We start from the raw sequence: 13,735 nt of genomic DNA, 5'->3' as shown, positions 1-13,735 counted from the left end.
TGTCCCATCCTGCCTTAAGGGGGGATGTGGGTCTTAAAATGTTTTTTTTTATTCTTGGTCCAATCTGAATGAAACTTCACACTCTTGATAAGTTTTTTATGCTGATTTCAAATCTGCAATTAGATTTTTAATAGCTGTAGGGGTTCAAGAAATGTTAATGTTTAAAAAAAAAATTAATGGGCATTTCTTACGGGGCTTCATAGAAATTTTGTCTCTGAAATACAAAAAGAAAGTGTGTGGCCCCAATGCCAAAGACATGCTCTAGGGGGTGATGCTATTTTTATTCATTTAAAAGCAATTTATAGGCAAGAAACTGGACCAGCATTTCTGTGAATAATTTTGCTCAAATTTTCTCTCATCACCACCCTAATTTGTAATTAGCAGAATAATGCTAGAGTGATATAAATAGCATCACCCCCTAGATCTTTTCAGTACGATTACAGTGATACCATATTTGTTATTGTCGCTTAACGACAACATAGAAAAAAGCCCCGTAAGGCTGAGTGCGATGTCCAAAAACATCAAACTGAGAAAAAAGCATTTGAAGTTATAGACAACTGTAACTTTTGCTAGAATGCAGGTACAGCAATTTAATAGCATCATTGTGTAGCTCTGCTCTTCAGGAGAAAGTTCATACTAAATATGTGACTGCAGCTTGTCAAAAAACTGGCAAAAGCATGTCATAAAGCCATGTACCTACCCCTAGGATCAGCAAGAAAAACTGAATTTAGCACTTGATGTGCCTGTTTCAGTGCCCTTCAAGCTAAAGAAATGCCCAAATTGTGTAATAAAGCAGTCCTGCCATAGACAAACTGACACAAGGTTTAGGTTGAAACGTGACGTCATGTTTATTCAAATGGCTGGTGACTGTCCCAACGAGAAACTGCTCTACAGCAGACCAGGGCTGTATGCAGGGTCCTTTGCTAGCTTGTGTCGCTTAGCAAGCCTTGCCTTGGCAGCACTACTGTCGAGGTGCTCCCTTTGAGCCTTCTGCAGCCTGCTTTTGTCCTTCTCAAGGCTGCGGCGCACCAAGCAGCTTCCAGCACTGTAGCCGAGCTTCTCAGCAATTTGTGTGCTGCTTCTCATGAGACCTTGGTTGAAGCGGCTGATAGCCTCAGCCACTGCTCTTTCAGTGCTGCGAAGTGAGGCATGCTGATTCTTTGGGACCTGCTCCCAAATCATGGCATGCAGGCTTTCATTGGCGTTTTGTGTGATCCCATCACTGCATCGCTGCAACAGGGCAGCATCACTCAGCCTCCTAAATACAGGCTCCAATGCCTCGCAAACAAAGCTAGGCAGGCTGTTTTTGTGTGGCGGCGGCTCCTCATTCATAGCCATGGCCCTGTTGTATTTACACCATGAGTCCGACCCTTCGGGGCAGAGGTCATGTCTTGGTGCCTCATCTGTGGACGACATGTGCTGCAGTGTGGCCAGGACTGCTTTTTGCATGCCTGGCACATCGTGTTTGTGGCTCCGTAAGGCATAGCCGTAATAACTGGTGATCTTTTTTATCTTTTCTTGCGTGAGCCTTCCTTTGCCACCAAGTGGCTCACCTTGGGCTTTTTTCTTGTCGACAAGGGTGCGCAAGGCAGCTCCCATGCGTTTGTGTACATGGTTGATGCAGTCCTTTTTTTCGACTTTTATAAAGCCATATACTGCATCTTCAGTCAGAGCATGGTATGTCCGACTATCCCCATCAGACAGCATTGTCGTGTACCGCAGCTTGTTTTTTTCGAACGACCGCTGAAACAAGCGCAGGGCTGCTTCGACTTCCATCTGGCCAGCCTTGCAGTCAACATTTTTCTGGCACAGTGGAGCATGCTGCACCAGCCAGGCTGCATGTTGTTGTTCATTTTCTTTGGGCCCTTTCGTGCAGCCGAGGCAAAAGTTGGAAAGTACAATGTGGTCTATTACAAGACCAGTATGCATCTCAACTATGCACCCCACACAGATGTGGGAGCTGTGTCCACGAGTTAGCCAGGTGCCGTCGTAGATTACGTCGATGTTTCCTGGCGCGTTGCCGAACTCCGCATACAACTCCTTGACGCAGACAACGCTAGCGGCCTCGCACTCGGTAGCGGTCGCTGTGCAGGCTTCTGCCATCATCTTCATATGGCCCTGGTAGGTCTTGTGGTGCAAGCCACGGTGCGATATATTCATCGCGGCGAAAAAGTCCGACAGGGCTGTCGCTCCTTTCCCGATGCTGTGAATGGCTTTCATTGCGCGCACGTTCACCTCGAAAGCCGTTATCTTCGCATCACTAGCCCCGGCCAACCTCGGTGATGAGAAACGCTCCTCGCGCAAGTCGCACGTGTTACAGGAGAGCACGAGCTTATCACATAGCCCATACTGTTTGCTCGACTTTGATAAAGTCACGCTTTTCGTGCCACACTCGGGGCAAAGCATAAGCCCAATGAAAGAGTTCACCACGGCTAAGTCCACGATCATAAATTCTGTGCCGTTTTCCTTGACGCTGTCACTCACCAGTTCAACGTCCAAAAGCTTGAACTTTCGTTCTGTTGCGCTCTGCGACGCCAGACGCTCCTTCACGTCCGCAGCATTTCTCGCGCACTCAGCAGACTCATCAGCAGAATAGAACACTGTGTCGATGCGGTCTTGGATGCCTCCAGAAGGGCCCGCTGACGGTTCGATGACGCCAGATGTACTGCAGCTAGGCTGGCTAGGCAGAGAACAGGCCGCTTCGGATGCAACAGGCGATCCTGGTAAAGTGCTGTCGTTCTTCGGTCGTGCGTTCCATGGACGCTTTCGTTTCTTTCCGTACGCTTGACGCGTCTTCTTCTTCAGGCGAGCGTCTCCGGACATTCCGGAACGAAGCGGAAACACGAGGCGTCGAGAGCACGGTCGAGAGAAACGTTCGGACGAGATAACTATTGCAAAAGCAAGACGCGCGAAGCGGCAGCCGCGGCGGCAAACGTAGAAGAAAGAAAGAAAGAATATGACGCGCCGGTCACGCCAGCCAATGGGAGGCGAGGAACGGAACGTTTGAAACGCGCGCGCCCCACGAGCCAATCAGCGGCCCGGAAGCGGCCTTCGGAAAACCTGCGACGGTGGCTGTTCCTTTTGAGCGACGCCATTTTGAGAGGCAGCAAAATGCGCACAAAGAAACCAGCTTCAAAACGAGCCCAAGATGGCGGCGATCGGCCGGCTGCTTTAGCCGTGGCGCGCGCGGGAAGTTCGAACAAAATTTTTCCTTTTCGGGGCATTTCGTGGCTCCCATGGCGTTTTGAAAACAGATTTTATTGCATTTCCCGATTGAATTCAACGTTAATAATTTGACGGCAAGTGCTTGAAGGTACAAACATTCCGAAAATGAGTTTTTCTCAAAATCGATTTTTTGGCCATTTTTGACCGTTCTAAGACCCGCGTCCCCCCTTAAATACTTGCAGGAAGCTGTGCTGACTAGCAGCAAACTGAACCACCAATGATTTCGTAGTTTCGGATTTCACCATCTGGTGCTCCAGAGGCTGCCGTAAGCTTGGATCTCGCGCAGTCTACCACTCGTCCAGGAAAGCGGCCAGCAGTGGCAGCGAGCGGGACGAACAGTGCACAATCTGAATTTTCATTACCGGAGCCAATTAATTCTCTGACACAGAGAACTTCGTACATCATACCAGGAATGGGCACCGGCACGTAGCATGCACACCCGTGGCTCAGCCAAAACTACCCTAGGCTTTGCGTATAGATTGATCCCAAAATTTCAGATGGTTGTTAAAAAAAAAGGAGTTGATCTATAGCAATATACAGTGGTTGCTAAACAGTGGAGTGTGTGGCACAGTGCATTAGGTTGCGCACCATGAAATGCTAAAGCATTGCACTCCCACTGTTGAGGTGCCACCCACTGCATTTGAATGCTTCAAAATTGCGCCCAAATTTCTCAGCCTCAGTCAAGATACCAAAAGGCACCTGATGTGTGATAAAGGGCATGCAGAACCCACCTAACCCTCATGGCAAAAGTGTTGATGTCCTTGTCCAGCTGATCCAAGAGTGCTATGCTCTGGATTATCATGTTGTCAATGCGATTGACATTGAACTTGACCTTGGAACGGGAGTAGCTATGACCCAATCCAAGCTGAGCCTTGGAAGAGGACGCATCTGTGAGTCCTTTGACAATCTTGGAGAAATGCAGTCGCAAACCTGAAATTTCAAAGATTGCACACAGTAAGAAATGCCAGCCGGTCCAGCATGCTGATAAAGGTCAGATAGCTGCACATGAAAGAAATGCGAACACAAACAGTACTTTATCCCAACCCTCATACAAGTACTTTTGAACCAAGTGGGCACAAAAAATGAGTGGTATCGCTGTTGGCATAGCAAAACCTAGTTAATCCAGCCTCCTTTAACTAGGCAAGCTGGATACAGTAGAATCTCTGTGATATTAATCTTTAATCACGCATGGTAGCAAAAAATATTCTTATCATCCAAAACTAACAATCCGTACGCAGAGTCATGGGGAATGCAATCACACAGATCTGTTTACAGCTGACATGATTTATTAACAGCCACACCGCCACTCACTGCTTGCGATGCGTACCATGCGACTGGCAGCTGCGACCAGTACGGTCCACTGTTAAAGGGAACATGTGATCGCGTGGTCTCCGCGCCTCGCGGAGCGCTGCTGCCGAGAGCTTGTGGGAATTGTCGACACAAGACGCATGCGCAGTAGCATGATGGCTGGTCATTCCGCGCATGCGCCTGATGCCACCTATTCTCGCCGCACCTAGGCGGCAGGGCTTCGTGAAGCGCGGACGGCACACGATCGCATGTTCCCTTTAACAATGGACCGTACTGTACAGGCTGCACACCACTGCTCACTCAAGCAGCATTGCTGCTCGCTCAAGCAGCATTGGCAAGAGTTAACTCGCAGTGTGTGTCGAGCGACTGGTGATCACGGTATATGCCACATGTGGACCATGTGCTGCTGTCCACTTCTCGGTGTACCGCACAAGTGGCAACCACGACGCTGACGACGCGGGGACAGCACAAAGGTGCAGTCACAGCTCGTGCGCTTGCTTCAGCCATAACGACGTGGGAGGGGATTCAGATCATCAAAAATCCTGCCCACTGTACACATTGCACTCCGGAAAGAAAATTTTACAAATTCATATCAACCGTGATTATATAATCGAAATTATAATGTAATCTGAGACAGCTGGGATGGTGTCAGCGAACACCAACGTACTCCTATGGCATCGCATGCTCGTTAGCTCTACAATTGCACAGCTAACACCAGTTACTGTATAAACTCGTGTACAGGCCACACTTTTTCAAAAAATTCAGGGGTCAACTTTGAAGGTGTCGCCCATACAAAAATTGAGAAGTACTATTTCGTAATTATCTAGTCCAAAACAAGGGGTGCGATCCATACGCAGGTGCGGCCCTTACACGAAATTATACGGCAATTCAAACAGGCTCCCAAGTGCAAAGGTATGTCTGGCAGGGCAAGCAATCTTCCAAACATCCCCCCTCAAGCCTGAATTACATGTTGCTCACACACCTCCAATATGCACTGAACAAATCGCATGACCACAATTGTACTGCTAGGCTCAAAAATAGTCTTGCTGCCCTGCAGTTTCTTTTTCTCCACACTGATGCTACTGGCCGCAGATCAGCCAGCCAGCTGAACCCAGCTGTGCACCATTTCAGTTGCCAATTAGGCTAGTTGGTTAACATATATCTTGTACGTTCAGTGCAACAACAACAAAAAAAAGATAGTGAAGAAGAGACTACAGCGTCCATGTAGACTATTCTTCACTACTGTTTTTGTCGAGCTGAATCTGCAATAAATAAAGGCAACATGAACCACAACTACTATGCATCAAGCTGACCATCTAGTGGGAAATGTCTGCATGAACATCTCAGCCAAAATAAATTGTCCTATATCATTAAGTGTGCCCTCCTTTTAGACTTAAAAATGAACAATTTGTAGAAAATAAAGTCGATCCCAGATATAGTCTGGACAATTTTAGCTGCTGGAGGGAAAATACAGGTGGGGTCCATTAGCATAACAGTTGTCCCCATGCATTCTATGTTATAGCTGCACTAGTGTTCTGTCTCCCCGAAAGTAGGATTTTCCCATTTTGCTGAAGGCAGCAAAATGAGAAAATGAGCGAGACTTCCGTGGATGCTGACCGTACTAAAGGCAATGCAATAAATTAAACGATACAAACATGCGGCCTCAGGTACAGGGTCATCCACTCTGAGTGCGAACACTCGAGCACGTGGCTGCACTCTTTAGAGGGCCACTGGGTGCGACATAGCCGCTCATTGCAACAAAGTGCTGCAGAAGAAGATTGACCTGGACATAGTGCTTCATGTCATCAGTCATTTCGCTTCAATGCGCCACGTCAGAAGCAGTGGCCCTCTAAAGCCCAAAGCTGTTAGAGCGCATGTGTGGCTCACACGTTTTTCACCACCTCCTACAGCATGTGTGCTTCACCATAGCACAACAGGCACTGAAAACCACTCATTCATAGTGTTCTGCTATATAGGGAACATTTGCACAAAACCACCTGTACTCCCTCAGAAAGAAATGAGGAGATCAGTACAAGCACCGCCATACCTACTGTACAAAAAGGTATCTAATACTTCACCTCTGATCACTTCAGGCACAACTCCAGTGTGTTGGCAGGAGATTCCCATGGATTCCTGAATGGTCATGCCCAATTTGGAGTCGCCTACACCAAGAATCACCTTGCTTTTCTTTGTGGATTTTGGAAGATTTGTTTCCAAGAAGGTTTGGAGGTCATCATGAACCACACCTGAGAAAAACAAACACAGCCAAATAAAAATAAAGCATAGGAACAAAACAAAAGTTACATGAATACCAGACATTACCTCTAGTGCTTGCTACGTGGACACCAATGCCTAGCACAGGTGGTAAATTTCAAATATAATGGTAGGTTTGTTAATTAACAGTGTCAAAAGAAAACATTTGCAGATTTGATCATTTCACACACACACACACACACACACACACACACACAAAAATCACTAGTATGATGTGCTAGTCGGAAATGACAAAAGAATTTTGTGAATTTTCGACTTAAATCACAGAATCTGAAAAAATTTACACAGCGAACTTTGCAGTCAAATCTGCCACACAGGTGTCTCTATGCACAAGTCCTAAGAGGAAGTGGCAGTGATTTAGAGCTGGATCTAACTGGTGAAAGTAAGCTAGCACGGCCAAGTATAATTTAAAAGAAAACACCGAGGGCTTTAAGACTTCCCTATTTTATTTTCACAGCCTAGCACCCAAGACCATGCCAAGAACATGCTAGTTAGCTTCAGAGAGAGAGAGAAAAAAGGAAGTACAAACAAACAATGAGTGCCATAGAACTGAGCCAAACCAAACATCAACCTACCCTAACACAGTCACTGCAAAGATGAGCAACTGTGGTGCTTATACTTCTAGTAGTTCACAGCGGGTGCTATAGCATGAAACAGACGAAAGACGAAAACTAGAAGATGACATAGATGAGCGCCAACTTTGAACAATTTTTTTTACTGAGAAAAACATTTCATACATCACAGTCGTGTGCCACTAAAGAGCCTAGAGCCCTTCGACAAAGCACTTTCAAGGAGTATAACCTCAACAAATCTTCCACGCGGTGCACCTCTGTCAAAAGCAGTCTCACCTCCCCCACTCTAAGTCACAATCATGAATTATCAAGAAACAAAACCTCTCTAGCAACGAGCAATAAAAACAGCTGGCTTATGCATTGTGGCTCTTTCTTTTAGGTGATATGCTTCCATAAGTTCTCTTGTTGTTCTATCCTGGCAAAAAAACAAACTCTGTGTTGGTACCCAAAAGGTGGCACTTATGCTGCCCTTTAGCTAGCAACACAAAAATGATGTTTCGACGCCGGGATAAAACAAGAACTAATGGAAGCATATATCTCTCTCTCTCTCTCTCTCTCACACACACACACACACACACACACACACACACACACACACACACACACACAAAGCCACAATGCGTAATCCAGCTTTCTTTATTGCTCATTGTTAGAGAGGTTTTGTTTCTTATTAATTCAAGATTGCAATTTCGGGTAAAAAATGTGAGGTGGGCTCGGTTTCTGACTGGGGCTCACCGCGTGGCAGATGAATTGTTAAAGTTATACCCCTACTCATTAAAGTGCTTTGTGCAAGTGCTCTAGTATCGTTAGCATCACGAGACTTTGATGTACAGACTGTTGTTCTCAATAAAAAAACTGGTCTGGTTTCAAGAGGTAAACGTCCCAAAGCGACTCAGGCTATGAGGGATGCCACTGTGGAGACCTGCAGGTAATTTCAACCACCTGATGTTCCTTAATGTGCACTGACATCGCATAGTACATGGGCCTCTAGCATTTTGCCCACTTCAAAATTCAACCACTGCGGTCAGGATTAAGCTCGAGTCTTTTAGGCCAGCAGCCGAGCACCATAACCACTGGGCCACTTCAGTAGCTCTCAATAATAATAAAAAAATATCTAAGTCAGCGCTCGTCTGCGCTGCCTTCTACTTTTGTCTTTCATCTGTTTCCCGCCGTCCCATTTACTATGAACTACTACCAAATCACCCAGCTACCCATCCTACAGCTGTTTCTAGTAGGATACAATGGTGTACACCGTAATGTCCCTTGCAATATACAGACTTGATCACATTTGTACAACGTGTTAAAGTGGTTGCTTGACAACTCCAAACAAGACTGACAGTATTGTACTGTTCTATGCATAAACAATATTGCAACTTCCATTAGTTACAAAGTGGTTTAGTTAAGGTACAAAAACCATAGAACAAGACATGCAACAAATTGTGTTACAGAGAATGCAGTAAACCAGTTAGGCCATGCTACTGCACAAAAGTGATGTACACTCGTAAACACAACCTTGTGAGGAACCAGCTGTGTGGTTAACATGTGTATACCAGTCAAACTAACAACACTGTAGCCCAAGCACTTTCAAATGGCTACTGGGCTGATAGCCTTCAAGATTCTCCATTGCGACCTAACTTGATGGAGTTGTGCCACTGCTACACAGCAAACTCCATCATCTCACACCAAGGTGGTGTGGCACCACTGCTGTTGCCAATCATTTAGCAGGCATGCAAGCTATCAGCCCACAAAGTTTATCTTGAAAAGGTTAAAAACAAAATGCTTATTTGGTACAGTAATATTAACCACTCACAATTATTTTTGCTGTTTTTTGATAAATGTAGTAGCATTCATGCACTTTTGAGAAAGTTGGTGTCAGCTGTTCCAGTACCACAGGCAACAATAGTATCATCCAATGGCATGATCCACATGATGGCGACCCACTAGAAAGGGCACAGCCATGTCACCACCAGTGTTCTGTGGCCTGGCCTGTCTTTTTTTTAGAGGTAGCTGGCACCTGACATCATGAGTGACATGATAGTGAACCACGCATAGCTTCAGCAGTGCAAGCCGGAACAAATTTCGATAAGCTGATTATAGAAACGTGCACCCTCTCACAGTGCTCCTAGTTCACCAGCATGGCAAATGTAGTGGCATCAGTGCAAGCCATGTATATTTTGAAGTCCCCACAATTTTTAAGCAATTATACTGCTCCGATTTTATTCACCAGCGTGTTGCTGCAATCGCTCCATGAAAAAGAGTGCATGTCTGCATTACTTGGAGGCCTTCAAAAACGCAATAAAGTTCCGTGTTGCTCTGCTGACTGGGTTGTGTTGTGTTGGGTTTTATGGCGCATAAGCGGCAAAGGCCATCATCTCTGCTGACTGGATCGACTACCAATTCGATGGCCACTGGAGCTGTCTGTACCAGAATTCAATAGACGATATGCGAAATGCGCAGCGCCATCTCTCGACGCTCCGAGAACTAAGTCCTCCATGTTGGCACGGTACAGAAAACGAAACTGCTGCCCAGCGTTGGGTTAAAACGGCTGCGCTTCGTTTGAAAAGTAAAATGCCGATGCAGTGTTGCGCTACCCTCTCCACTGGGAAAAGACACTACGATGCGTGCCAGAACTAGGTGCGTTCCAGCTTTTCGCTTTTGTATTTTTTTACTCCGTCCCAACGTTTTAGTAACACAAAACGCCATGCGAGGTATCATGTGTCGGCACGCGGATCAGTGCGCAGCTTTCGCTTTCTGCGCTGATTTTTGACAAATCTCTCGAGGTGATTTGCGTTTAAATTAAGATAAGGACCACAGCCTTTGTTGTCTTTGATCAAAATTAGAAGCCGATTTCGTGCATTCATCAACTCCCCGGTCGGGCGTGAATATATATAGACGCATACTTGAACAACGTAATAGAGAAGGTAATTTTTTTGAGCGGGCCAATCGCTCGTGCCGTGGCGAAATAAGTTCACTCGAAGAACCATATGCCGATTACTGCTTAGTTTGCTACGTGTTCAGTTAAGTTTTTCCCGCGTTCAATTAGTTTTAGAAGGGCGAGCAAACTCTCTGGACCATACGCATATGTTATGCGCGTTAAGCAGTCTTTGTGAAGCAATACACCCTATATACGTATAAAAACTGAGGTGCAAATGCTTTATTTCTTGAGGATTCCTATACCTTCCATATCTGCGGCGACGAAAATCTAAAAAAAAAGAAGCGAATAATATAGCTACTTTATTATGAAGGAGGGACGCATTTCTAAGCTAGAAAGTTCGTGCAACAGTGTTCTGAAAACGCTTCAGGCCATCAGATTTTATTATCGTTGTGGCAAGCTTCAACAGCTTGCTTCGCAACAAAGCCATTTGTCCAAGTTTGGGAGTAAGCTAATTAAGTTTCGGAAGCAACCGAACATGCTAATTTCGCCCCTGCACACACAACTTGACCAGCGTATCGAGTCCGTGCAGGCACCTACAGCTGTACGCTCTTTCTCTAATCAAGCCGCCGCGGTAGCTCAGTGCTTCTCTGAAAAAAAAAAAAAAAAAAAAAAAAACTGCGTCTTTGCTTACATTTTGAATTATATATGCCCACTTTCCTCTTGGTAATATCGATTGACAACATCGCAATACTCGCTTCAACTGCGTCTTAAGCAAGACGCGGTTTCAACGAATTGCGGCGAAAATCAACCGACGCCGGGCTCTGAAACGGTGACGTTGAAAACCGCAGATGCGCATTGCACATTACAGTAAAGGAATCGAATTACGCAGCTGGTCGTGGGTCTTGTGTGATTATACTGCAATGCACGAAGCTCCTGGCGTCGGCGCGAACGAAAGTTCGCACTATCACAGAAGTTTGTCAACACACGTGCGCACTCACCGCAAAATAACCGCGCGCTACCCTACCAGATGAATTCACGTCCACCTGGGAATAAAATAGCCATGATAATGCGTGATGCTTGAACTGGTGCTTTAATGCGAGCATTAAAACGACAACAGCACACGGTCACGGTTCGACTTTCCAACCCACTTTCGAGTGCCGATTATTGCGATCATCAGCGAAGCGAAGCTGAGGACGCGGTAGGAGTAAGCTGGCGCTTATTGAAAGCACCTACATTTAGTCAAAGATCAGCTGTGAAAACAACGCAGCAGCTGAAGCTTGCCTGTTGAAATTCCACTCGCAAGAAGAAAGTACGCATAGCAAACGATGCACCAGCTCGACGAGCTCGACCGCGCCAAGATGGAAACCGGAAGTTGTGGGCGCGGTGTTGCCAGACCGCCAAGCAATTTCGCATATCGTCTATTGGTTGTTGAATCGACAGACTTTTGAAGGCCTTCAAAATGCCCATGTGACAGACAGGAGTATAAGGGTACTTTCATGTAAGACATCAAACTGCTGAAGCCATAAATGCACTGGTGAACGCTCTACTAATTTCAGCTTAGCATTTGTAGCCTCCCGCCTTCCAGAAAGGAATGCCGTCCACTTGCTCCTAAGCTAAAGCAGCTGCATTATATTTAGTCACTTGCAAGCCACGAGCTACTACTGCTGCACATTAAATTCAGAATGCAAAATGGCTATTTATAAGGTTTCGCGATCAGTGAAAGAAAGCTGCATAAAGGCATCACACCAGCACTCTACTTAGCAAATGTGACCTCCACTGCCCCTAAGCTACATTTGAAGAGCACTGGATGCGAAATTAAGGTTGTGGGTTCGGATCCCACTGGCAGTATGTCGTTTTTTTCTGCTTTGTAATAAATTATCTTCATGTAACTACCCTCTTAATCTCCCATCGATGAACACTACAAATTAAAAAACAATCCCCTAAGCTCCTTGGTGCTAATAGCTCTGTATAAATCCCGCACATGACAATAGCATAAGGTGCCAATGACAGCCCTGATAGCGAGTGCTGCTTGGAAAGGCTTAAACAATTAAAGTAATACACGTAAGTGCAATCAATGCACAGGACTGTGAAACGCACAAGTGGCAGCAAAGGAATCCCGCTAAGTTCAACTGTCCACATCACATGAAGGCCCCATTATTGATCACACACTCAGTATTCTGCAAGTCATTATATACCTCACAGCAGATGCTAAAGGTGGTCAGTAATGTCTTCACTGTTAGCTGCATGTTGAGAATTTCATCGTTAACCTTGCACTCAGGGACTAATACTGTGTTGATGAATTTAAAGCCAGCATCACAGCCTGCAGCGAAGTTCTTGTCGCCCTTCATAAAGAGCACTAAATTATTCCTGGAGTTTGCCAGCAGCGTCACTGCTCCGTATTAGACCGCGCGTGATAGAAAACTTGCCTTCGGTGACACAGTTCATATTCTCCAGGGCGTTCACTGCTGTGCGGAAAGGAAAGAAGGCGATCAGGTGCACGAGCGACTTGAACTTATTGCAGTCCAGGACGCTCTTCTCAACTTGAGGGAGAGCCATGCTGACCTCCTCGAACTCCTTGACCCGGAAGAGTGCATATCCCACCGCGTGCTCGAAGAGCGTGTAGAGCTGAGACTGCAAAGAGGCCGAGGTCACCAGCTTCGTTAAACCCACGTGCTCCTCCATCCACACTCCGCAAGAGGCCACTTTGCGCCTAGAATTACTTGATAAAGCGTAGCCTCAAGAGAATGAAACAAACACCATGCTGCTCACACTACCTGCCGCTTGAGGACCACAAATATTAGCTAGACAGGAGTTCCCGCTACAAATTCCCGCAGTTGCAGCACGTAATACGGTACATCTTAGGACTCGTTTTTCTTTTGTCGCCAGTTTCAAGATTACGGAGATTTGACACTTCCGCTGACATGTGTTGCATTTTAGAGGAACGTTCACAAATTTGATCGAATGTTGCTATGAAAAATGCGGTTCTGCAAGATAGCGCGTAATAAGGCGAGGCATGTAACAACACAAACGATTTGTTTAGGCTGCTACACCAGACACACGTGTCTGCCACGTTTAACGCAAGCCACGAATAACACTTTCAAGGAAAGATTTATCTAAACAGGTCCTTACCATTGTTGTTACTGTGTTAACGGCGACACAACATAACAAACGAAGACGACGTTTCTCTCACACTTTTAAGCCTAGCCGAACCAACAAAACACTGCAGAGAAACGGAATGGCGCCAGCGTGCTCAAGCTAGCTAGCGGAGCATGGCATGGCTTGGACGGCATGGGCGATGCCAAATCAAAAATGAGATTCACAAAGGTTACAATAACCACTAATAACCATGATAAACGTAATATTACAACAATGCATTTAGTTTAGTAGCAATAAAATAATTTATAAATATTATATAGCAAAAATTTTACAGAACTGTAAATAACTTCCGTTTCTTCCCTTCTGAAGCCATGTCTCCGCGCAA

At 45.8% G+C, this 13,735-nt stretch overlaps 1 protein-coding gene across 1 annotated transcript in view; it reads right to left on the bottom strand.

Annotated features, from left to right (window-relative positions):
* Positions 1-13,549, bottom strand: part of Nop56 (Nop56 ribonucleoprotein) — a 32,449-nt gene extending 18,900 nt beyond the window's left edge. The window contains exons 1-4 of the mRNA XM_089578766.1: positions 13,384-13,549; positions 12,681-12,885; positions 6,612-6,779; positions 3,957-4,155 (exon numbers count right to left, since the gene is read on the bottom strand). Of these exons, the coding sequence (XP_089434892.1) occupies positions 3,957-4,155; positions 6,612-6,779; positions 12,681-12,885; positions 13,384-13,386 (575 nt within the window). The 5' untranslated portion in view covers positions 13,387-13,549. The remainder of the gene's footprint in view (positions 1-3,956; positions 4,156-6,611; positions 6,780-12,680; positions 12,886-13,383) is intronic.
* Between the last annotated feature and the right edge of the window lie 186 nt (positions 13,550-13,735).

Source organism: Amblyomma mixtum, chromosome 3, assembly GCF_055824585.1.
Source record: "Amblyomma mixtum isolate Tamu chromosome 3, ASM5582458v1, whole genome shotgun sequence".
Lineage (NCBI taxonomy): Eukaryota > Metazoa > Arthropoda > Arachnida > Ixodida > Ixodidae > Amblyomma > Amblyomma mixtum.
The sequence above is the reverse complement of the archived record's forward strand: the minus strand, read 5'-3'. Positions and strand labels throughout refer to the sequence as shown.